General features: G+C 47.6%; 1 protein-coding gene across 9 annotated transcripts in view; it reads right to left on the reverse strand.

Moving 5' to 3' along the window:
* ZNFX1 (zinc finger NFX1-type containing 1) overlaps positions 1–26,203 on the reverse strand; it is a 36,731-nt gene that overhangs the window by 8,592 nt on the left and 1,936 nt on the right. For all 9 annotated transcript variants that reach the window (XM_073326824.1, XM_073326820.2, XM_073326821.1 and 6 more), the window contains 10 exons: positions 23,339–25,162; positions 21,858–21,989; positions 21,407–21,555; positions 20,965–21,108; positions 19,201–19,318; positions 17,475–17,725; positions 17,196–17,335; positions 16,802–16,956; positions 886–1,031; positions 403–513 (listed from right to left, as the gene is read on the reverse strand). In XM_073326824.1, coding sequence (XP_073182925.1) covers positions 403–513; positions 886–1,031; positions 16,802–16,956; positions 17,196–17,335; positions 17,475–17,725; positions 19,201–19,318; positions 20,965–21,108; positions 21,407–21,555; positions 21,858–21,989; positions 23,339–25,162 — 3,170 coding nt within the window. The remainder of the gene's footprint in view (positions 1–402; positions 514–885; positions 1,032–16,801; positions 16,957–17,195; positions 17,336–17,474; positions 17,726–19,200; positions 19,319–20,964; positions 21,109–21,406; positions 21,556–21,857; positions 21,990–23,338; positions 25,163–26,203) is intronic.

The following is a 26,203-nucleotide window of genomic DNA, read 5'->3' on the forward strand; positions in this document are numbered from 1 at the left end:
GAAGTGTCTGGGGAAAAATCTCAGTTTGTTTACCACAAGTGTGCATATTCCTCTCACCATGTGGGGGCAGCAGCGCAATAATGAACTAACACTGTACAGATCCCTGTGTGGTGCAAGACGGTATAATTTTGGGTTTATACTATAGAAGGGGGAACAGGGAAATTGGCCGTTGTCTGCTGTTTGCAGTCAGGTAACCCAGTTCGGATGAGTGGTGCCACCTGCTGTAATGTTAGGTGATAACAGGGCCTGGGTGAGGCTGGTTGTGTCCCCAACCCAGCTGCGTGTCTTAGAGGAGCGCAGCGGTTCCCACAGTTCCCAGATTGCACTCCGGGGTAACAACCTGTCACACCTATATAATGGAAAATGAGTACAGCAAGCGGAGATTCTAGAGCTGCTCCTCACCTGATAATTCAAGCGGACAAAGGGGAAGCCGACTTTCACCAGCCGCTCAAAGAGAGACATCTCCAGGTTGAAGTTCTTGGCCAGGTCATACACATTAGCACTAGGCCGCAACTGGAAATGAAAGTGTTAGAGTCCAGCTGTTATGAGTTCTCCCTCCCATCCATCTGCAATGCTTTCCTCTCTCCACCACTGGAAGAACAGCAACAGGGTTTTTGAAGCAATGCCAAGTATTCGGGCCAGCTCAGCTACAACGAATCAGGCTTAGAAGTAAGTGAGGTTAAGTTACTGCCAGAGCTGCACAAGAGTTTTGTCCCCGGAAGCACATTGGGGGACTAAGGGGAGGCAGGGCCAGTGACTGCCACTGTGGATTTAGCTATATGGCAGGGGGAGGATGATAAACCTGTGGGACCCTCCTGCTTGGCATTTTGCTGTGCCCTATCTCTGTCTCTGTACAGTGGAGCAGGCCCCACACGGACACGTTACCTGCTGGTGGTCTCCAATGAGGATGAGGTGCTGACAGGCTTTGCTCAGAGTGGTGATGGTGTGAGCCTCCAGCACCTCTGCTGCTTCTTCCACTATGACAATTCGAGGCTCCACTTTCTGTAGGATCTGACGGTATTTAGCAGCACCTGGTGGGAAAGAGAAAGGCACCCTCAACAGAGCACAGCTTCCCCTACAGGCAGCAAGCTAGTGCCCAGGAACTCCAAGGCAGATATTTTAAGGGAGGGAGAGAACCTCCCCAGGTCTCAGTTCCCAGGAAGACACAAGGGGTTCTCTCCCACGCATCGCACATTCCAAAACTCATCCCCAAAGGGGCTTTGTAGCTGGCATCTTGGCCCATGCCCAGGAGGGCTCCTAAGGGTACAGGGAGTAGGTGGTGTGACCCAAAGACCTCTTGATGCTAACGGGCATAGAGATGCATAAAGGTTACAGAAGTCCCCTGGGTCTGGCATCTACATATTAGTTCACCAAAGAGTGTCATGTGAAGTCTCTACTGCCAGCCTGTGTTGCACTGGTTGTCATAATCTTTGCTAAATGTATCTGCAGATAATATGTAAAGGGGTGTGTGTGTGTTTGTGAGTGTGAGAGAGAGAGAGAGAAATTATGGTTTTAAAGCAGTGACGTGCCTTAAGACAGGTTCTACCAGACAGGAAGTAGGAGACACTTATCTCCCCGGCTGGCCATTGTATACTGGTAGTGGTAGATTAACGCTTGGAGCCCCCAGAAAAATCTCATGATGCCAGGACAGGATGATTTAGCTGCTGCACCCTCTGCTCTGCTGGCTGTGCTTGGGGCAAGGATTCTTGGATGCACCATTTGGGGGGGTGGGGGGAGTGGTCAGCCACTGAGTGCAGCTGGAGGGAGCAGCAGCAGCAGCCGTCACCTCTTCCTTTCCTGTTTGTTGTTTTCTTCGCTGCTGCCCATGGCTTCTTGCCACTGCTGGTGACAGGCTCCCCCAGTATCCTCCTGCACCTGGCCGGGCAGCCAGAGATAGGGGGCGAAGGAAGATAGGGAACACCATCTCCTGCTGCATCTCCTCCAGCCCCAAGCTGCACAGGAATGCCCACTCCTGGCTGAAGTCCTACTGCCCGAAACCCAAGCTGAGCCGCAAGGACACGGGCTGCAACCTGCAACACATCAGTGACCGGAAGAACATAGATGGGGGGAGAGGGGCGCCACCAGGATAGGGAGCTCCCCGTGGCTAGGGGAGCCAGGGAAATCCCCGTCACCTCAACCCACAGCGGCAGCTCCCAGGGAAATGCAACAGGGAGCCAAAGGTGGGGGGACAGACGACGACACTCTCTGCTGTCCTGGTCAAGAGGGGAAACATGGAAACCCCAAACCCTCCCTCCTGTGGGAGCCCCCATTGTTTCTTCCTTGCCTCTCAATGTTCAATCACTTCTCTCCCCTAGACATGACCTATTCTCTCCTTTTCTCTTCCAGTTTTTTTTTCCCGGTCTTATTTGGTGATTGCAAAGTATATGGTGAGACAGGCTTTGTTTGTGGGGGTTTTTTATGCCTCCGTCCACAGTGTCAAGGCCTTTGGATGCCACTATCACTGCATCTCACAATGCAGCATTATTTACCCCCATCCTAATATGTCATGATATAGCCCCATTTACCCCCACCTGAATCCCTAAGACCTTTGTCAAGCCCACCTCCCCATGCACATGGTTCACAGCCTTGGGATCTTAGTGTGGATTCTTGCACGTCCACTGTGATATGGCATTAATTTACCCCCTGCTCAGCTGATATGAGGCCTTCCATAGTACAGTTCTCCCATCTTAGCAGTGGATGAAAGACTATAGTGCTATTTACCCCAGACTGCACGATTAAGATCCTTGTGTGTATTTCCCCCCTTACCCAGCATGGACTGATGTGGCACTGTTTAAACTAGGCCACAGCTTCCAGACACAACTCACTCAACTAGGTGTTTCACAAATGAATTGTGGCCCATACAAATTTACTTAACAAAGATAGGCAGTGGAATCAACTGTTTTCATGGGCTAATGGTCATCTGTTGCTATGTGAATGCCAAAGCCAAGCCTGCAGGAGGGATAAAACAAAGGAAAAACCCAGATAGTTACAGAAGTAGGAGAAATTTACCTTCAGTTTTAGTTACTTTTTTCCCTCCATTACACTGATATGGCATTCGTATAATGGAGTAATGAATGTTCTCTCTCTGCAGTATTATTGGAAAAACTACATTCTCATTAGCTTAGTAATGACCAAACATCCTGTTATGTGCTCTAACTAATCAGAACCTGGACTATCCTTAGAAGTGTGATTTAATGTATAAATATAAGCTAGTTTCCGGTTAGCTGAAATAGTTAGTCCTAAAACTTAACTGGTAAAATGTCAACTTTCTCAGGTTGGACATGAATTGCCGTTGGCAGAAGGTCTAGACAATCACTTTGGCACACATCAGATTCTTTCATAATTTTTTCATAGGTTTCAGAATAACAGCCGTGTTAGTCTGTATTCGCAAAAAGAAAAGGAGTACTTGTGGCACCTTAGAGACTAACCAATTTATTTGAGCATGAGCTTTCGTGAGCTACAGCTCACTTCATCGGATGCATACTGTGGAAACGGCAGAATCATAGAATCATAGAATATCAGGGTTGGAAGGGACCCCAGAAGGTCATCTAGTCCAACCCCCTGCTCAAAGCAGGACCAATTCCCAGTTAAATCATCCCAGCCAGGGCTTTGTCAAGCCTGACCATAAAAACCTCTAAGGAAGGAGATTCTACCACCTCCCTAGGTAACGCATTCCAGTGTTTCACCACCCTCATAGTGAAAAAGTTTTTCCTAATATCCAATCTAAACCTCCCCCACTGCAACTTGAGACCATTACTCCTCGTTCTGTCACCTGCTACCATTGAGAACAGTCTAGAGCCATCCTCTTTGGAACCCCCTTTCAGGTAGTTGAAAGCAGCTATCAAATCCCCCCTCATTCTTCTCTTCTGCAGACTAAACAATCCCAGCTCCCTCAGCCTCTCCTCATAAGTCATGTGTTCCAGACCCCTAATCATTTTTGTTGCCCTAACCACTCTCCTTACAGTCAGTTTGGATGAGCTATTGCCAGCAGGAGAGTGAGCTTGTGTGTGGGGTGGCGGAGGGTGAGAAAACCTGGATTTGTGCTGGAAATGGCCCAACTTGATGATCACTTTAGATAAGCTATTACCAGCAGGAGAGTGGGGTGGGAGGAGGTATTGTTTCATGGTCTCTATGTATATAATGTCTTCTGCCGTTTCCACAGTATGCATCCAATGAAGTGAGCTGTAGCTCACAAAAGCTCATGCTCAGATAAATTGGTTAGTCTCTAATTTTTTCATAGTTTATGTGATCAGTTGCAAACTTTGTTTTAAACCAGTTTGCACCATTGGTTGAAATGGTTGTGTTGCTTATATCCATTCCAATTAGGTGTGCACGCGCTGCATGCTCAGTCGTTGGAAAGTTTTTCCCCTAGCAGCACCCGTCAGGTCAGCTGTGGATCCCCCTGGAGCAGTGCATTCATGGAGCTCAATATAAGACCCTGCCGACCCAGCACTTCCTCAGTTCCTTATTGCCAGCTACTCCAACAGAGGGGAAGGCGGGTGGGTTTGGAATGTATATGAGCAACACATCTCGAGAAACAACAGTTACAGGAGGTGAGTAACCGTTTTTCCTTCTTCGAGTGATTGCTCATATCGTTCCAATTAGGTGACTCCCAAGCCTTACCTAGACGGTGGGGCCGGAGTTAAGAGAACACTGATTGCAGCACCACTCTTCCGAAAGTCGCATCATCTCTGGCGTGCCAGACGATGGCGTAGTGAGATGTGAAGGTATGCACCGCGGACCAAGTTGCTGCCCTGCTGATTTCTTGGATTGGGACCTGGGCCAAGAACACCGCTGACGAGGCCCAGGCCCTCGTGGAGTGCGCAGTAAGAGCCAGGGCTCGTACATTGGCCAGCTCGTAGCATGTGCAGATGCACGACGTGATCCAGGATATTCTTGGAGATGAGACCAGGAGTCCTTTCCTCTGGTCTGCCACTGCTATGAATAACTGGTTTGACTTTCTGAATGGCTTAGTGTGCTCAGTGTAGAAAGCTAGTGCTCGGCAAACATTGAGGAAATGAAGCCGCTGCTCCCAGTTGCTGGCATGAGGCTTAGGGTAAAAGATGGGCAGGAAAATGTCTTGACTGATGTGGAAGTGCAATACCACCTTGGGAAGAAAGGCTGGATGTCACCTGAGTTGCACCTTATCCTTGTGGAAAACCATGTAAGGTGAATCAGAGGCGAGGGCCTTTAGCTCAGACACCCTCTTCGCAGACATAATGGCGACCAGGAACACTACCTTCCAAGACAGGTACAGGAGGGAGGAAGTTTCCAGTGATTCGAATGGGGGCCCCATGAGCCTGGAAAGGACCAGGTTAAGGTCCCACACAGGGACACGCTGCTGGATCTTGGGATGTAGGTGGTCCAAACCTTTAAGGAAGCAACCAACCATAGGGTTGGTGAAGACAGATGAACCAGACGCTCCTGGGTGGAAGGCCGAGATAGCAGTGAGGTGTACCCTTATGGAGGATGCCGCCAGGCCTTGCAGTTTCAGATGTAGGAGGTATTCCAAGATGAGAGGTATCGACGCCTGGAGGGGAGGTATGCGACGCTGGTCACACAAACACAAGAATCTCTTCCACTTTGCCAGATACGTGGCTCTAGTAGAGGGCTTCCTGCTACTGAGGAGGACTTCCCTTCCGTGCTCAGAGCACGGAAGTTCCATGGGGTTCAGCCATGAAGCTTCCAAGCCATGAGGTGGGGGGACCATAGGTTGGGGTGATGGGAGGCAACCGTGGTCCTGAGTAAGTCGGGGAGGAGAGGGAACATGACCAGTGCCTCCGACAGCTCCAGTAGTGTGGGGTTCCAGTGTTGTCAAGGCCACACTGGAGCTATCAGAATTACTTTTGCCCACTCCTTGTGGACCTTGAGCAGGAGGACCTCATGCACGAGAGGGAATGGGGGAAAAAGGCGTAGAGCAGGCAACCTCTCAGGATAGAAGGAAAGCATCCGTGAGGGAGCCTGGGCCGTGACCCTGGAAGGAGCAGAACATTGGGCACTTCCTGTTGTGCTGGGTGGCAAACACTTCCTATTTCCTTTGGAAAATGAGGTGTAGGACATCTGGCTAGATGGACCACTCGTGCATGCAGAAGGACCTGCTGAGGTGGTCCGCCAGAATGTTCTGAACTCCTGGTAGAAAGGATGCTTCCAGGTGAATGGAGTGGGCTATGCAGAACTCCTGCAGCTGGAGGGCCTCCCAGCATAGGAACGGGCTCCCCCTTGCTTGTTGATGTAAAACTTGGTGGTGGTGTTGTCCATTAGAACCGCTATACAATGGCTTTGCAGTCAGGCCTGAAAGGCCTGGCAAGCAAGGCGCACCACCCTCAGCTCCTTGATGTTGATATGTAGGGAGAGCTCATCCTGTGACCATAGGCCCTGTGTCTGGAGGTCCTGCAGATGTGCCCCCCCCCCATCCCAGATCCAACGCATCTGTAACCAGGGACAAGGAAGTTTGAGTATTGTGGAAGGGGACTCCTCCGCACACCGCTTGGGGGTCGAGCCACCAGTGGAGGGACGTGAGGATCTGTCCTGGCACTGTGACTACTGAATTCAAGCTGTTGCGCCACAGGCGGTAGGCCGATGCAAGCCATGCCTGCAACGGTCTGAGCCACAGCCTGGCGGGCCGGGTCATGTAAGTGCAAGTAGCCATGTGGCCGAGGAGATTCGGGCACCCCCTTGCTGTTGTGGTTGGGAATTGCTGGGGGCTTTGAATTATGTCTGTGATTGCTCAGAATTGGGACTCCAGCAGAAGGGCTCGTGCCTGAACCAAGTCTAACACTGCCCCAATGAACTGTATTCTCTGGGTCGATTCCAAGGTCGACTTCCCCAAGGAGAGGAGGAGACCCAGCCACTCGAACGTGCACCTGACCAAACAGATTTGGAACTGCACCTGTGCCTTGGTGTGGCCCCTGAGCAGCCAGTCGTCAAGGTAGGGGTATACTTGCACCTGCTGGCGACAGAGGAAAGCAGCCACGACCGACATGCACTTAGTGAACACTTGGGGGCTGCTGAGAGGCCGAATGGTAGAGCAGTGAATTGGTAATGCTTGTTGTTGACCATGAAGCGTAGGAAGCGCTGTGTACTAGACGAATCGCTATGTGTAAGTATGCAAAAAGAAAAGGAGTACTTGTGGCACCTTAGAGGCTAACAAATTTATTTGAGCATTAGCTTTCATGAGCTACAGCTCGCTTCATTGGAATGCATCCGATGAAGCGAGCTGTAGCTCACGAAAGCTTATGCTCAAATAAATTGGTTAGTCTTTAAGGTGCCACAAGTACTCCTTTTCTTTTTGCGAATACAGACTAACACGGCTGCTACTCTGAAACCTACGTGTAAGTACGCATCCTTCATGTCGAGGGCGGCATACCAGTCTCCTGGATCCAGGGAGGGGATAATGGTCCCCAGGGAGACCAAGCGGCACTTCAACTTTACCATGAGTTTGTTGAGTCCTTGCAGGTCTAGAATGGGTCTGAGACCCCTGTTGGCCTTGGGGATTAGGAAGTATTGGGAGTAGAATCCCTTACCCCTAAGCTCCTGAGGAACCTCCTCAACCTCTCCCATGGCAAGGAGCGCCTGCACCTCCTGGATAAGGAGTTGCTCGCGAGAGGGGTCCCTGATGGACTTGGGCACGAAAGCCCTCCAGAGAAAAAAGCAGTCGGGATAGAGGATAAACCCCCCAGCCCAACTGCTAAGAACAAATACTAACTAACTAAAACGTATAAAGAACAGAGACAAAAACAAAGAGGCTACGGAAATGCAGTAGAACTTGCTCAGCAAGACACTACAGTTGCAACGACTGTCACTGGCAGTAAGAAGAAACTGAGGAGGCTCCGGGTCGGCAGGATCATACATTGAGCACAATGAAGACGCCACTCCAGGGGGCTCCACAGCCAACGCGATGGCTGCTGCTAGAGGAACAACTTTCCGAAGACTGTGCATACAGCGCATGCACATCTAATTGGAATCGATATAAGCAATCACTTGAAGAACTACTTAAAGTTCTTAATAATAGAGTAATTTTACCTCAGGTAAGAATTATTTCTTTTAATTAAGTTACTTTCTGGAATTGTGACTGTTGTCTTTCAGACACCTTTGCTTCCACAGTAGAACAACTGGACTGTAACAGGATCAATGGGTGGAAAAAAACGTTTAATGGTCAGGTTTAAGAAAATTGGTGGAGATGAAAGAATCACTTGTTGAACAGTGAATGACTGATTCTTGCAACAGCCATGTTGTCCCGATCAGCAGTGAATACCTTTGTGTAATGGTACAGATAGAAAATGAGTCTGGCTAGATATTATGTGGAAAAACTGAGCAATTAATTTAGGCATAATGAACTGGAATAGGATTTGCTTTATTAATGCAGTGTGTAAACACTGAATGGCATCTTTGTATTATTGGCTTTTGATACATTTGTGTTTTTAATGGGGGAGTGGGGGCCCAAATGTTCTTTTGCCCAGGGCTCTAATAAACCTCTGTATACTGGGTGTCATACAATGAAGGTCTATTGACATAAGTCAAATGCTAATGAAGAGATTGCAGGAACTTCAAGAGAGGAAATTAACAGGAAGAGGTGAACGGGGGGGTCTGAGAGAGTGTACATACATACACACACACACACACACCGGTTTACAAATGAAGAACGGACTGGTCTAATGTATCCAGGGGTGCAGAGAGATGCTCAGGCACCCTTCATCTAGGAAGAAAAGCAGCTGGCAGGCTTGGTTTTAGGAAAGGATGGTCTCAGCCATCCTGGTTGAAAAATACTGTGAGAAGGACGCCAGGTAAGCAGCACCTTCTTCGATAAGTAGGCATGTTAGTTAAATTTAGGCTCTAGAATGTGTGTATGATGTTGGATTGTATTTATCACTAACCTGAAAACGTATGGTGGAGCTCGTGTAGGCTAAAAGAGCACTTATGTTGACTATGGATGGTGGGGTTAAGGAAGCTGATGCCTGGCAGGCACAGACAAGGTTTCATCGTGTGAAGGGCAGGTGGTAGCTAGGTGCCCCACAACCCTAGGCATCCCTGGGAAGCATTACAGATGTGCAACAAGTGTGGTCCTACGACCTTTGCTTCTACCATGTTCCTAACCGTCTCCTTCTGCAGGAACTACCCATTCAGCTCATGGAGGAGAAAAGGTTTGTGGAATTCACATAACTGGAAAATTGGTTTAGAAGGGAACAGCTTGTTCAGGAAGGAAAATAAGGTAGGTTGTGTGGCTCAATATATCAAAGATCTACACTTGCACGGAAGATGAGATAGAAGTGGGAGGTATACCTGCTGAAAGCCTCAGGGAAATCATAAAAGGGGTAAAAAAAAACAAGGGTGATGTCAGGGTGGGTGTCTACTATAGACCACCTAACCAGGAAGAAGAAGTATATGAGGGTTGTGTGTGTTTGTTTTTTAAATAACAAAAAGGAAAATAATAGAGTAGGGCACAGATTATCCAACAAGTTCTTAGAATGCATTGGATACAATTTTTTATTACATAAAGTGGGGAAAGCAACTAAGAGAAGCTATTCTGGATTTGGTCCTGACAAACAGGGAGGAACTAGTTGGAAGGCAGCTTGGGTGAAAATGGTCATTAACCACTGGAACAATTTACAAAGCATCATAGTGGATTCTCCATCACCTGCAATTTTTAGATCAAGATTGGATGTTTCCTAAAAGCTCTGCTCTAGCAGTTATTTTGGGGAAGTTCTCAGGCCTGTGCTATACAAGAGGTCAGACTACAAGATCACAGTGGTCCCTTCTGGCCTGGGAATCTGAATCCTTCTTGAATTGTGGACACTAGAACTGGACACAGTATTCCAGCAGCAGTTGCACCTGTGCCAAATGCAGAATTAATATTAAACTACTAACTCCTACTTGATGTTTTCTTGTTTATACATCCAAGGAACGCATTAGCCCTTTTGGCCACAATTGCACTTGCAAGCTCATGTTCAGCTGATGACCCATCATGACCCTTAAGTCTTTTTCAGAGAAACTGCTTCCCAGATAGTCTCATTCCAATCTTGCAAGCGTAGCCTGCGTTCTTTGTTCAGATACATATGTCCTTACATTTGCCTGTATTAAAACACTGTTTCCTTGCACCCAGTTTACCACACGATCCAGATCACTTTATATGAGTGACCTGTACTCTTCATTATTTACCACTCCCCAATTTCTGGGTAATCTGCCAACTTGATCGGTGATGATTTTATGTCATCCCCCCCCAGATCACTGATAAAAATGTTCAATATTGTAGAGCCAAGAACGGATCCCTAAGGAACCCCATTAGAAACACATCCATTCATGGATTATTCCCCATTTACAGTTACCTTTTGAGACCTTTCAGACAGTTTTTAATCTATTTATTGCATGCCATGCTAATTTTGTATCAGTCTAGTTTTCTAATCAAACGTTGTGTGGAACCAAGTCACATGCCTTACGGAATTCTAAGTATATTGCACAAACGCTATTACTTTTATCAACCACACATGTAATCTCAAAACACATATCAAGTTAGTTTGATAGGATCTATCTTCCACAAACCTCCACTGATTAATCAAGAATTAAAGGCAAGTAATTAATGCCAATCACGTCCCATATCAGCCCAAGCCCCTATTACCCAGATCGTCCTATGTACTCTACAAAGAAGCTAATGTTGTGCCAATATTTTAAGTCTACCGGAACGTCCTCAGTGTTCCAAGATTTATTGAAAAACAACTTTAATGGTCCAGTGAGCTCCTCAGCCATCTCTTTTAAAATTCATGAATGCAAGTTATCCAGACCTGCTGATTTAAAAATGTCTAACTTTAGTAGCTGCTATTTACCATCCTCCTGGACTTACTGTTGGAATGCAAAGTATTTCATCATCACGACATCTGTTTTTTCCCCTAAATACAGAATATTTATTCAGCTTGTAGCCAAGAATAAAGTATATTTAGGATATAGAGGTGAAATCTAAGTATTAATTAATGCTCTAACACAGGACCTACAGGCCTCAGGCCTATAAGATGTTCAGCTGAGCCACACAAGGCTTTAGACCTGAAACAGGTTGGCATGACTAGCTGACTGAAAGATAACCATGTATCAGTAAAGTATAAGATTACAATAATAGATGTGTTAAGTGCAGATGTTCCAGAAACTATGTAGCAATAGACAGCAAAATGTGCTGCAAGTGCCAGTTAATGCCTGATCGTAACATTTTGAGGAATTCTGTAAAAACCTCAAGTTGCTATGGTAACTCATTGACATAGTGTCAGAGTCCCTGTGCGATGCTCTGGAACTACTCCCCATGAAGCCAGTCAGGACTCTGGGGAAGTCTCCTCTCTGGGAGCAGCCTGTCTGCAGGACACACAGCTCACAAAGCTTCCACCTTCCTGGGTCTGACCTCGGAGAATTCAGCATCCTCTGCCCCTCCATGTGCTTTCCACAGTGAGTCCGCTCAGGCGGGCTCCTGGGGAAGCCAGAGGGTCCTGACCCCCAACTCCTCAGTCAGACGGGACTCTCAGCCAGCCAGTAAAACAGAGGTTTATTAGACGACAGGAACAGGGTCTAACACAGAGCTTGTAGGTGCAGAGAACCGGACCCCTCAGCTGGGTCCATTTTGGGGGGCAGTGAGCCAGACAACCACATCTGCCCTTCACTCCACATCTCCAGCCAGCCCCAAACTGAAACTCCCTCCAGCCCCTCCTCCTCCTCCGGGTTTTGTCCCTTTCCCAGGCCAGGAGGTCACCGGATTCCTTTGTTCTCCAACCCTTTAGCTCTCACCTTGAAGGGGGGAAGGGCCCAGGCCATCAGTTGTTAGGAAACAGGGTGTCGGCCATTCTCTGTGTCCACACACCTGCCCTCTAGGGCTCTGCACTGATCATACACCCTTACCCCACCACCTAGATACTTAAGAACTGCGTAGGGGAAACTGAGGCACCCCCACACTATTCAGAGGAAACATTAAGAACAGTCCCACTTCGTCACACATAGACGTTAATGAAATAAGAGGAGCTAAGGGGATAGCCCATGAGAAGTGGAGCACCCCTAAAATAACAGGGTGTGGAAGTACGGATAAGAAAAACCGGTCCGGCGCGCCAGCGGCTTTCCCTGAACAAGCGGCAGACCGGCTTTGAGAACCACTGGTCTAAGATTATCCAATCACCAATCCATCACTAAGGCTACAAATACTCCTGCCTTTTTTACATTGATAATTCTACCATTTCCATTTGGTAATGGCCCAATACATTTTATTCATAATGTACTTAATCTCTTCCTTGTCCTTACTCTGGTGGCTATAGATGTCTCAATGTGTCCTTTTGCTTCCTTTATCAGTTTTTTACAATTCCTAGCTTCTGGTTTATCATCTATTTTTCCTTTCTTCCAGTTGTATTTAAAGATTTATAGCTGCCTTCATTTCCCCTCTAAAAAAGCCAGATTAAAAAAAACAATCAGTATGGCATTCTGTCTTATTGTGGCCTTTTGTGCATCCAGTAAAGTGTTCTTAAACAATTCCCAATCATCATTCACATTTTTCTGCTTAAATTCTCCAATTATTTTCAGCTTTGTGAAATTGGCACTTTTAAAGCACCACATTTTTATTATTGGTTTAGACTTTATTCTGTTTCCATATAACAAATGTGATCAAATTACAATCACTTGTTGTGACAAAGAGGGAATTTTTCGCAATATTTTGGATGAATATTGTGTGTGTGTGTCTGTCTTAGCTTCCCCTATATCCTGCATGGTTAACTAGGTAGGGGGAAAAGGTTGTTTATTCTTTGTAGAGATCCAGGTACGACTGGCACCTGGCTGTCTGGGTCCCAGGTCCCTTGCCCTGGAGTGTCCCAGAAGACAATGGACCACACGTTTGGTACCCAACAGCTAATGACCGTGGAGGAAGCCAGCCAGTTTTAACCAGCTGGAGAACAAAGAGCTAAGGAAGAAAGACAAGTAAAAACCTCCTCACCTGGGAACAGAACAAAGAATTAAGGAGGCTCAGGTGGGGCTGCTGGAAGCAGGAGTCTCTTCTGGACTGAGGCAAAGAGAGCTTGGGGCTCTGGACAGACCCAGATGGACTTGGTTATAACTTTTCTGTTCTGTATGCTAACCTAAGGACTTTCTACGCTTTGTTCTAGAAATCTAATAAAGTCTGTTTTTACACCGCTGACTGAGTCACTCCCGATTAAGTTGGGGGTTGCATTGCTCTTTTTGGGTGTGTAAGTCTTGCCCAGGTATCCAGTTCACGTGGACTCACTGAGGGGGACCTCATGGCATGAAGCAGAGGTGCTGAAGGCTCCAAGGTTTGGTCCCAAGAGGCGGTGAAGCTAAGGGGGTTACGGGGTTAACACACTGTAAGGGTCCTCCCAGATACTGTTCCAGAGCACCGGACCTGTGGATCTATGACATTAGTACATAACTACAACGTTAAGCGAGGAGTTAATGTTCCTGAAAAATGTGACTAAGTGAAACAATATTAAGTGAATTCAATTTCCCCATAAGAATTAATGTAAATGGGGGGGGTTAGGTTCCAGGTAAATTTTTTTCACCAGACAAAAAAAAAAAATATACACACACACACACACACACACACACACACACACAGAGTAAGTTTTAAACAATTTAATACTGTACACAGCAATGATGATTGTGAAGCTTTGGTTGAGGTGGTGAAGTTAGAGGGTGAAAGAAGATGGGATATTTCCTAGGGAATGCCTTATTGCTAAATGATGAACTCGCATTCAGCTGAGCCCTCAAGGGTTAGGCAGCATGAATGGAGGGAGGGGAGACAGCATGGCAGACAGAGACACACCGTGTGTGTTGCGCACTGCCCCTTTAAGTATGCGGACACCACATTCTAAGTACATTGCCTTTAAAAACATCAGGAAGTTGAGACAGCAGCTGCGGCCAGCTTTCTCCATCCTGAGCGCTGATGTGTCTCCCCCCTGCTCTATATGGAGAAGGGATAAGCGGGGGGCAGGAGTAGGAGGGAGGGGGACACCCTGACATTAGTCCCCCTCTTCCTCCCTCCCTTGCACAGCAAGCAGGAGCGCCCAGGAGCAGCTCCAAGGCAGAGGGCAGGAGCAGCACATGGCAGACAGGGGAGGGACAGCTGAACTGCTGGCAATTGGTAGCCTGTTGGGCAGCTGCTGCACAGGGAACTTAGGGGAGCTGCTGGTCCACCCTCGTTCCAAGCCCCCACCAGCTAGCTGCAATGGGCTGCTCTTCCTGCAAGCAGCGGACAAAGCAGGCAGTTGCCAAACAACGTTCGTTTAAAGTATAACATGTTCCCTAATTCAGTGGTCTCCAACATGTTCCCTAATTCAGTGGTCTCCAAACTTTTTGGCTCGCACTCCGCAGGGTGAAGACCAGAAGACCTGCCGCAGGCGCACCACCGGAGGGGAACACCAGCCGTGGATGTGCAGAGCTGCTACCGAAGAACAAAAACGGCGGAGTGCTGTCTGGCAGCAATCCTGCTGCCGCGGACCCCCGGGATCATCTCGTGCACCCCAGTTTGGAGACCACTGCCCTAATTGATCAGCAACGTAACATAACGAAACAACGTTAACTGGGACAACTTTAAGTGAGGAGTTACTGTACCTAAACTACCGTGCATTTTTAGTTCTGTGATCAATTCCTCTTTATCTGTCAAAAGATGACCCATTACAAAATTCCCTCACGTTGGCTGCAACACTGAGTTAGGAAATTATCTATAAAATATTTAGTAATTCCAAAGATATTTTAGTACTGGCAGCATGAAACCTCCAGCATATGTCACTCACTTAGATTGAAGTCCCCCATAATCAAGAGGAGTTTTTTTCCCCTACACTTACGTATAAGGGCTTATACAGCTGATCATCCTGTTCCCTAGTGTGATTTGGTGGTCTACAGCAGACACCAGATAATGGATAAAGCATAAGACGGGGTACTAAGACATTGATGCATATGCATTCAAGATCATTTTCCAAGACGTCAGTGACTCTGAAATAGGTAATGTAATTTGATAGATTGCTACTCCCACTCCCCTTTTTCCTCACTCAGTCCCTCCTAATAAGTTATAACCATTGATTTGAACATTTCAATCACACAAATCATCCCACCAAATATAAACCATGTTGAATTTTTGCTAATAAATGAGCAATTCTAATTCCTTGTTTGTTACTCAGACACCCAGTATTGTTGTATGAGCAATTAAATAAATTGCTCTCTTCACATCCTTTGGTTTCTTGATTAATTTTGTTCTCATCATAATTTTGTGCTGAATGAGTGCTCATTTGGCCCTTCTTTTCACCTTCCCCTTTTGTTTAGTTTAACAACAGATGCCTGACTACTCTGGCTCCTCTTCTACTGAGATGGAGGCCATTCAAATCCAAACTGTACAGTCCCCTCTCCCCAAAGAAGGTGGACCAATATTCCACAAAACAAAATTTATCTACATTCCACCACTTACCTAGCTAGCAGTTCACTTCCAGCATCTTCAGTCTTCCTTCACTCATGGAACAGGAAGGATCACCAGGATCACTTGGACATTTTTCTCCTTCAGCACCCTTCTGAGTTCCCTGAAGTCATTCATAATCTATGAGATATCCTACAATGCAGTGTCATTAGTACTGACGTGCACCATCACCAGAGGATTCATCCCCATCGACTTTAAAAGCCTATCTAATCGAAAGTGATGTCTAGCGTCTCGGTTCCAGGAAAACAGCACACCATCCTGTCATCATCTGTCCCTTGCAGAACGTTCTATTCATTCTTCTTAGGATGGAATCCCCAGCAAGGCTTGTCTGTCTTCCTTGGACAGTTGAACACCTTTGTCAGCATGCTAGATTTTTCTTGCAAGTTGGGCTGAGCAGCCATCCATGGGTATGTCTCTCTGTTGAATTTGACCAGGTGGAGCTTCAGAGATATTTTCAGTAGTTTCCACACAGAATTCTGGTATAATTTGGAAACCTCTAGCTTTGTGGAATTCATCCTGGTCATCATCATTCCGATGGTCAAAGCCTGCCTGTCTTTGTCTGCCTCATCATCTGCATTCCGTGGTTATGAATTACCAAAGCCTCCTCAGATTCCTTGGTGGCCAGCTCCTTTCTTCACTAAATCTGCATCAGCAATGGAACTTTTCAGTCTCTCTGATGCCGTGTAACGTCTGCACTTGCCCTTCCAATCCAAGAGACCATTCTTCCAACACAGCCACCAACTTCCAGGTCATACACAAAGTCCCTTCTGACTTTGGGCAGGAAAGAAAACATGGCATATCTGGTGCAGGTCACAGCTGTTCCATTGAAGGTCATCACATAATCAAGAGTCGGGCTTTCCTTTTACGTACAGTCCCTCACACTCCCTGGCCAAACGCACTCTGAAGCTCTCCTGTTAGCAGCTCACACATTTGTCAAGCAACTGACTTTTATCCTGCTCAGCTCCACCACCTACCAGCAAGAAGCAACGAGTCACTCAGTCTTCGGGGGGAGGGGGGGGGGAGGAAGGAGACGACGACTGATCAAAGGTCAAAGCTACATGGCCCTTACCAAGACACCAACAAACAGATCTGTCTGAGCTGCTAATTCAGGGGCCCATGGCCCAGCTACACAACGCAGAGAAAAAACTTACAGATGAGCTCAGTGCATCAGCTCTCCAAGGCCCACTATCCCCAAGCACAGAGTCCACTGCTTCAACCTCCAAAACTCTCCCGTTAGCTGCCCCGGTTCATGACTCCACACACACATACCCAACCCCCCACCTACCGATTCTGCAGATGGAGTCCACTGGGAGCTGTGTCCCTCCACTGACCTAGGATGCAGTGCTGGTTTGTTCCCCAAATGCCACTCACCTGTAGTCGTCATCCCTACAACCAGGGCCTCCTTGAGAATGCAGAGATCCTCCTGCAGCCTCAGTTCCGCCAACCTCTCTGCTGCCACCTGGTACTGCTGCTCATGCTGCAGGATCTTTCGTCGAATCTCCCCCTGGTACATCTGTAGCCAGCGCCTGGAGAAGGGCATGATCACCAAGTGAGAGGAAGGATGGTCCAGTGCTTAAGACGCTAACCTAGGACTCAGACCTAGATTCCAGACTGTGATCTTGGGCAAGCCATTTAGTATTAGTGCCTTACTTCCCCATCTGAAAATAGTGGAGGCCAGATGAGTACTTTACATAAATAGGGGAGCAAGCAAACTGGGGGCAATCTCTGGGCATCGCCTGCCTAACACATCCAAGAGCACTGTTACCTGTACAGCCTCCAGCGGGAGCTGAGGTCCAGCTGCCACAAGTCCTCGATAGCCCTTGCCTCTGCCTCAGTCATTGCATTCAGTTTACGGAGCTCAGCCCTCATCTTCTGCTTCATTTTTCTCCTCTGAGCTGGTTGCATCTGCAGGAAGAACTCCCATCAAGCAGTTACACTTACAGTTCTCAGCACCAGTATTCCCCCATCACTCCCTCCCTATCCAGATAAAGCAAAAGCAAGAGAGTGAAAAAACAAGCCTCCCAGTCCCAGTGAATGTGTTTACCTCCCACTCCACGGCTTCCTGCTGTGGTTGGGCTGCCCCTTGACCCTGCTTTTCCAGCTTCATGGCCAGCAGCATATTTGCCAGCTCCATGACGGCACCATTCTCATCCTCCCTCCTCTGCTGAGGCCTGGCTGTCTCCTCTTCCTCAATCACTCGGTCTGCCTGAATCAGGTCGGCCTCCTCTGGGATCTCCAGCAGTTGTTCCCCCTCCTCCTCCCCCTCCTGCTCCTCCTCTCCATCCTGCTGGCCACCTAGAAGACAGTAAATCAGCCATACGTGGAGGCATCAGTGACAGCAATGCAGCTAAAGGGAGGAGAGAGGGACACTGCAGTAGGAGGAGAATGCAACAGTGGAGAGGGGCATGCTGGGATTTTAATTAGCCATGGTACTTTTCAAACACTATCATCTCCCCTCCCTTCCCCTTCAATATCATGCACTTTTCAATATCTGCTCGACCACAGCTCCCCCTCACCAGGCACCTCCGGGCTTACACATTCGCACCTCTACCACAGGCCTCATGCATGGTGCGATGGGTTGGGTCACAGAGACCCCCCTTGGGACGATCACCTGGTGTGCCAAGACTACCTCTGAGCCCATTTTCCCTGCCAGCTTGGAACTCCAGAACCCTGTCTTATTGAGCCAGACATGCCAGTCTGCTTCAAGTCAGACCCAAGGTCTGAACCACGTGCCCCAAAGCTGCCGACTTAACTGAAAACAGTTTAAGAAGTGTTCCTGTCTCTAGCACCCCGACACCCAGCTCCCAATGGGATCCAAACCCCAAATAAATCCGTTTTACTTTATATAAAGCTTATACCGGATAAACTCAAATTGTCCGCCCTCTAAAACACAGAGAGAGAGAGGCACAGCTGTTTGCTCCCCCAGGTACTAATTACTTACTTTGGGTTCAATAATAAGCAAAAGTGATTTTATTAAGTATAAAAAGTAGGATTTAAGTAGTTCCCAAGTAATAACAGACAGAATAAAGTTACCAAGCAAAATAAAACAAAAACACGCAAGTCTAAGCCTAATGCATTAAGAAACTGAATACAGGTAAATCTCACCCTTAAAATGTTCCAATAAGCTTCTATCACAGACTAGACTCCTTTCTAGTCTGAGCCCAATCCTTTCCCCTGGTACAGTCCTTGTTTCAGCTCAGGTGGTAGCCTGGGGAATTTTCAGGACTGCAGCCCCCTTTGTTCTGTTCCACCCCCTTATATATCTTTGGCACAAGGTGGGAATCTTTTGTCTCTGGGTCCCCACCCCACCTTCTAAATGGAAAAGCACCAGATTAAAGATGGATTCCAGTACCAGGTGACATGGTCACATGTCCCGTGAGACCCCCCCAAACCTTCATGCTTCCTGGTCTGACTCACAGGAAGGCTTGCAAGCAAACAGAGCCATTTACAACCAATTGTCCTAGTTGATGGGAGCCATCAAGATTCCAAACCACCATTAATGGCCCACACTTCGCATAATTACAATAGGACCTCAGTTATATTTCATCTTTCTAGTTTCAGATAGAAGAATGAAACATTTATACAAATAGGATGACCACGCTCAGTAGATTATAAGGTTTGTAATGATACCTTACAAGAGACCTTTTGCATGAAGCATATTCCAGTTACATTATATTCACACTCATTTTTCATAAAATCATATGGAGTGCAACGTCACACATGGATATACTCTTGTCTTCACACACCTAAAGGAGGTGTGAGCCTCTTACCTGCATTCTCAGCCACTAGGTTCTCTGCACCATTCTGGGTGAAGGCAGTAACACCAAGGCCCAACCACTCCAGAATCATAGAGTTCCTTGAACCCTTGTAGCAAAACCACTCATCATCCTAGTGCAATGAGACATAAATCAGCAAGCCTGTTCAGCTCAGAGCAGCAGTTTGAAGCCAAACTATCATACACTCTTCTTCTATATACACATATATATACACACACATACAGGCAGCTTAACTAGGGCCAGACCCAAATCTGTCAGCAAGACTCTTGCTTGCTGCCTCAGTGCAGCAGAGGGGAAGTCCGTGGCAGCTTCAGGTACCTTCAGAAATTAGGATTTTTACTGAATTTAATGTAGGACAATTTCCCTTCATTATTGGTGTTTTTATACTGATAATAAAGGGAATATCAGCTTGAAATCTAGGCAGTTTCAAAGAGTGAGCTGAAAGCAGTTTCTGGTCCTACATCAGCCCTATATCTCCCCCACCTCTTTACCCTAAGATCACTGCCATTTTTTATGGGTTAGCAGTCATACTCTACTTAAATAACTCCTCTCTTCCCTCTGGCTATATGAGACCCACAGAGGAAACAGACTCCATGGGGAAAATCTGACACTGACTCCATACAGAGTGCTGCCAGCTGCACAGAGGAAAACCAAAGAGAAAGGTTTTTCCCTTTAAATTCTAATCCTGCAAGGAGCTCTGTAACTGGGGCTCTGCATGGGGTCTGTCCACACCCAGCTGCTTGCAGGTCCAGGGCCTCAGAGAATGCAGTGCTCTAGTCACAGGCACAAGCAAAGCATTTTCAGACAAATGGGATTTAAGCTGAAAGGGTCACTTGGAATTCACTTTGCCCCAAACCAGTCTGTTTGCCCAAGACTTCTGCACTGACAAAGAGAAAACACATTGTAGCATCATGAGGGCAGTTGAAGGATTTGGCAGCAGCTAGGGGAACTGCTGAGGATTTTGGTACCTAGGAAGGCAGGAGAGGCATTGAGGTTTTGGCAACAGGGAAAGGGACAAATCTCCTCTTTCCCTAACCCTTGTGAGCATGCTCAGAGAAACTTCTAGTTCACTTCCCCATTGATTCTTGATATTAACCAGCTATTCCACTGCCCCTACCCTGTTTCCTTCACTGCATCTGTTGGAGAGAAGCAGACCACATTCAGCTCTTGCACTTACATGCTCAGCAGAGAAACAGTTAATTCTGACTGTTAAATTGCCATCATTCAGTTTCACAGTTAGCATTCTACTGAGATGAATGGGACTGTTCAGATCTCTCAGAGCTATTGTTCTGGGCTGCCTGCATCAATTATATTCAATTCAAATTGGGAAGGCCTCTCTGCAGCCTCAAGGTAAGGGTAAAGAATACAATTTTTCAGCAGACAATTCTGCAGCCATGGAATACACAGGGTATAAGTAAGGTTAAGATTTTTAGTTAAAGTCACGGGCAACAAACAATAAACCACAGAAGCCCGAGCCCTGCCACCTGGGGCTGAAGTCACAGAGGTCACCTAAAATCACCCAATCTGTGACCAAATTGTAGCCTTATTGATAAGCTTCCAGACTATTCACTGTGGCCTTCTTGCCTTGAACTCCTCAGTCAGTGAAACTAGCACTTCACTGCAAGCAGTGAGGCCTGCTGGGAATGGCTGGGACTTTCCTAGAAGCTAGCACTGAATCTCTGTACCTAAGGATTATGTGCAGAAGGGGTACAGTCAGGCATTAGGGCTACTGGCCTGGAATGACAGGATTCCTCTTACCAGACCATTCATCAGGCTGTCCCAGTGTTGCGTAGTGATGTATCTTTCCAAGTGGCGTTCATGCAGCACTCCATATGCTGTGCACTCTAAGTGCCGTGCTCCTTCACGCAGCTCCTGCTCTGACTGTTTCATCTGGGTGATTATCTGTGCAAAAGGAAAGACGAGTGAGGCTTTCAGGAGTTATTATACTCTGGAAATCCAGGCTCCGAGAAGAAACAGAAGAAACAGCAAGAACAGCATAGGGACAAACCAGGACTAAAGAGCGAATGAGAATGGGAGACCCAGCAGATGGGCTTCAGCATGAGAGGGATTAAAGAAGGAGATGGGGAGAAGTGGGCCTGGATAGGTAACAACTGTACAGGTGGATTAGCTGCTGCATCTGTTCCCTGATGTGTAGGCAGCCTTTTTCCCCCCACAAGATTTTCCAGAATCCCACACATACATTCATGTATGCCCTGCGGAGGTGCGTGGGCAGGCTGCGGCGAAATTCACACTTCTTCCGCAGCTCTCGCAGGGTAAACTGCTTCAGGATCTCGCTGCTGCTTCTCCCTCCAACTCGCACAATCCCACTCTTCTGAGATGTGTAGATTCCTGAGCATGAAAAACATTAGCATGAAAGAGCCACTCTCTGTTCTCTCTGAGGGGTGGGGAAAGCAGGGAGAATCACATCATGGCCACATGCCTCCACTCACATCAGGGAGCCCCTCCTGTAGGGGGGGAATTCCAGTCAGTCCAATCCAATTTGGAGTGTGACCTTCTCACTGCACAGCAGTGGGGATCGGAGTGAATAGCAAACCCATGAATGAGAACATCAGATTCAAAGGAGGGCAGTTCCAGCACAAAGCATAGCTGTTTGAACTTAAACCCACCCCACACCACGCAGACCCTCTTACCTTCCAGGAACTGATCCAATGCATGGTTGGTGTAACAGACAACAAGGATGGGAAACTTCTGGAGAGTGCTTTGCCACACCTGCTCGTTGGTCAGGAAAGCCTGAACAATCTTCAAACCCACATAGGTCTTCCCTGCAAGAGAAGCCCAGAATCAGAGATCAGAAATCCAGGCTAGATGTGCGGTCTTGGAATCAGAGGTTTCATCAGATCAGGGTACAGGGTCGGAAACCTGAGTGTTCCATTCCCAGCTCTGGCAAGGTACTGCCTGTGTCACCATAAGCAGGTCAATTAATCTCTCTAGGCCTCAGTTAACCAGCAGTAAAATGGCAGTATGGTCCAGTATATAGGGCACTGGACTGGGAGACAGGTGACCTGGGCTCTATTTCCAGCTCCCCTTCTGACCGGTCATGTGACCTTTGGCAAGTCGCTTCCCCGCCTAGGCTTTGTTGGTCTTATCTATATAGACTGTAAGATATTTGAGGCATGTACTGCCTTTGTGTATATATGAAGTGCCTAGCACAATGCAGCCCTGATCGGAGATGGTATCTCTGGGAGTCAAAGAGAAATAATAAAATAATGCAAGGTTCAGACACTAACAGATACCATATAAGAACTTGACAAGATTCTGCTCTCCTCCACGCCTGCCATAATGGAGAGATCTATAATTCCAAGTGCCATTTCCCTACACCAGCTACAATGGAAGGGTCTGTAGTCATCATTGCAATGCAAGGTCAGAGGATTAGGAGCTGACCGCTTGTAACATTTTGCAATTCTGTGGATGGGTGTGACAGACGCAGAGCAGGACTACACCAACTCCACACATGCAGACACCATGGTATCAGTGGGAGCTAAAAGCCTTCTGCCCCAAAGACACAGACCCAGATCTCACAGTGTCATTGTATCCACACCTGAAACCCACCTACATGGTCATATTTAGCTTTGGGACAAATCTTGATATTTGATGTTTTAGTAAATGAAAAAGAGGATAAGGTCTCTCTCACACACAACCTAGACTGCAGTGGAGTTACACGGGCACCAGCAATTGAACTCCAACCACACAAAACCCATTGAGACCAATGCCTGTTCACCAATGCCTCTGACAGGGGCTGCTCCAACCATGCATGGGTTATGCAGAGCCGAAAGACACTCAGCTCTGTGCCTCCCCGCACACAGCATGGTCCAGAAGGCAGAGATTCAGGGTCAGCTTCTCCTTTCTAAACAGGCCAAGCACCTGTCCTCCTATGAAAAGGATCTCTATTCATTGCATGGACCTGTTAGGACTTTCTCATTCTCTGTATACAAAGCCCAGGAACAGCATCCGAGTCCAGCCTGTACGTGAAGTTGGGGTGCTCAAAAGAAGTTATTCTTTAGAATTTTCCTCTACTTTTAGTGCTTTTCCAACTGGGCTGGTTCAAGGGATGTTTAGCGGAATTTATTAACTGGTGCCCAACAATGCAGTTCTAAGTAACAGCGTATCTTACCAGTCCCAGGAGGTCCCTGGATAATGGCCAGCTCCTTGGTGAGTGCTAACTGCAGGGCTTGCATCTGGGACACATCTAACTTCAAGGCTTCCATTGAAGGCCACTGGTTGGGGTCTAGAACATTCACCCTCTGTCTTCTCAAGCCATCCAGGAAACCCTCCTTTCCAACTGCAGAAGGCTCCTCTGTCAGGGGTGCAAGGTTGTAGGTGGTGCCCGTTGCCAGGTATGCTGGCTCCTTCACCAATACATCACACTCCACAATGTATTTCTGAAATGGGACATCTTCTTCCTGGATCTCCTGCAGCCCTTCCAGCACATGTCGGTAGGCTTCAAAGTAAGCAGTTGTCTCCACCATGAGAAAGGAGTCAGAAGGCTGGACCTCTGCCAGCAGCGCCTGGCTGTGCTCATTAAAGCACAGCTGCACGATTCCCTGGGACAGGTCTGCATTGTCACGGTTCGACACAGTGGCGAAAAGGAATGTTTCAAAGTTGTCTTTAGACATGCAAACCAGAGACCCATACAGCAAACGCTTGGAATTCTGCCATCGCACAAACTTTAGGGGCTTTGTGTCAAACTGGACCTTGTAGACTATGCCAGATGAGGAGCAGAGGGGGGTGATGATCCGGGTGTCAAAGTAGATTCTGATGTCATCAAACTTCCTTTTCCTCAAACCTTTGTCCTCAAAGCTCTGCAAAAGCTCCAAGATGCCTTCCCTTAATGGCCTGACAAAGTCCTCTCTCAGGAGCCGGAAATGCGTGTCCAGGTAAACGCTGGTGCTATCATACCTCCCAGAGACAATATTGGGACGAAGAAAGGGCTTTTTATCCCGATGCACCTCATTGTATGTGGGGTAGATGGTCATTGTGCGATAGGTTTCTTCCTGACCATCAGCCTGAGGTTGCACTAGGGTGTAGTTGTCAGCTCTCAGGGTGCCCTCACGCCTCTTCTCCTGCAGATGCTGAATAAGGGTCTGGACTTTTTCCAGGTTCTTCTCAATCTGTTCTGTAATGTCCACACCAGATGCTCTCAAGGCATTTATAGATGCTGGCAGGACAGACATCAACATGGAGATTTTCTGCACAGAACTGGCTGGGAAAATGCTCACCAGGTCCTGAAGGAGGGAGATGATGTTGCTTATATGCTCAGGGAACTGATGTCGTACAGCAGGAATGGCCTCAGTCATCATGTCTGCAACATACTGTGGCAGGCAGATCTTGAGGAAGTTTGATTCCTTTACCATACCCAGGAGCTGCTGGACACTTTGGCGGTCCATTCTGGAGCTGCATGCCCTCCTAAGAACCTGGCAGATGAGCTGGAGGAAGCTGGGTTTCATGGATGTTTGAGACAGAAGCTCCTTGAGCCCTGAACTGGAGGCAAGTGTGATGACCACTTCAGAGGGGTCTTTCTGAAGGAGACTTTCCAGAAATTTGTAGCCAATCCTCCTGACTTGCTGAGGCTGTTCATTGGGCTCCTGGCACTGGGCACCACCTGGAACAGGATTCTGATAGAAACGAGGATTTTCACAAGGATGGATTCTTCTGCCCCTGCCACCATCTTGGTTTTCATTTCTTCTTCTTCTGGCCTCATTTTCCTGCTCATTCCACTGTCCTCTGGGTCCATCGTTGGCCTGTCCACCCTGGTTTCTCCTTCCCTGATTGGGATACTGTCCTGCACCACGGTATCTTCCTTCCCTCTGCCCAGGGGGAAGAGGGCTATCGTTAACCCTGGGGTTTCCTCCAGGTTGGGCTGCTCCTCTCCGAGGATAGCCTGGGGCATTAATTGCTCGGTTTCTGCCTCTTTGTGGCAAGCCAGCATCTTGACATTCTACAGGACCCAAAGAGAAAAGATATTTAGAGAGAATGCCTCCTTAGAGAGGCTGCTTCCTGACACTATGTTCCTTGGGATAACCCCCACTCCCCATGACACCACACTTGCCAGCAGCAGCATGTTTCAGACGTTTCACATCACATTATAGAACTAATATTTTATTTACACCATGACCCTCAGTATGTTTTCTGCTGCATGATGAGTAAGAGTATGATTCGCTCATGGATTCCATGACTTTCTGGGACCTCCAGGACTTCCACAGTAGCAGGGCTGGAGCAGCTGTCAGCCCCGGAGTTGCCAGAGCAGCAGTGCCAGGGCTGAAGCAGCAGGGTGTGGGGTTGGGATTGGGTCAGCCCCTACCACTGGGGCAGCTACTGCAGCCAGCCCCAGGGCTGGCTACCCAAGCAGCTGTCCAGCCGGCCCTCAGGGCCACTGGAGCAGCAGTGGCCACCAGCCCTGAGAGGGGAGAAGCAACCCCCAATGGCCCCCCTCATCCCTGCAGCCCTCCCACTGTAAGTCCCCGTCCATCCCCCCACTCCGATATTTTTAGTAAAAGTTGAGGAGAGGTCACGGGCTTACATGAATTTTTGTTTCTTGCCAGCGACCTGTCCCTGACTTTTATGAAAAATACCCGTGACAGAATCTTACCCTTAGCAACGAGCAGGCACGGAGGAAAATGCCCAACCTAAAGTTTAGGATTGCGGTTAAACTATCAAACTATCAGCCAGAAAGTAAAATCACTCCCTTTCCACATGCTGAAAAGCTGAACAGCACGGGGCCCAAGATGAAGTCCTCTTTACAGATTGGGTTTTGCCAGCAGTTAATTGGCTGGTTTAATAGCCCATGAGAAAGCAGCAGTTGGGTCAGAACTTTAGGGGAGAGAATTTGGCAATGGACGGACAAATTAGGTGCCAGATACTATGGTAACAATAGTCAAATAAGCATGTAGATAAACAGACAGTTTCCAAGGCATAGGACTCATCCCTATCTGCCTCTGTTTGGCATTAGTCAAATGAAACCAATAAAACTCACTGAAAC

Source organism: Lepidochelys kempii, chromosome 13 (assembly GCF_965140285.1).
Source record: "Lepidochelys kempii isolate rLepKem1 chromosome 13, rLepKem1.hap1, whole genome shotgun sequence".
NCBI classification, from domain to species: domain Eukaryota; kingdom Metazoa; phylum Chordata; order Testudines; family Cheloniidae; genus Lepidochelys; species Lepidochelys kempii.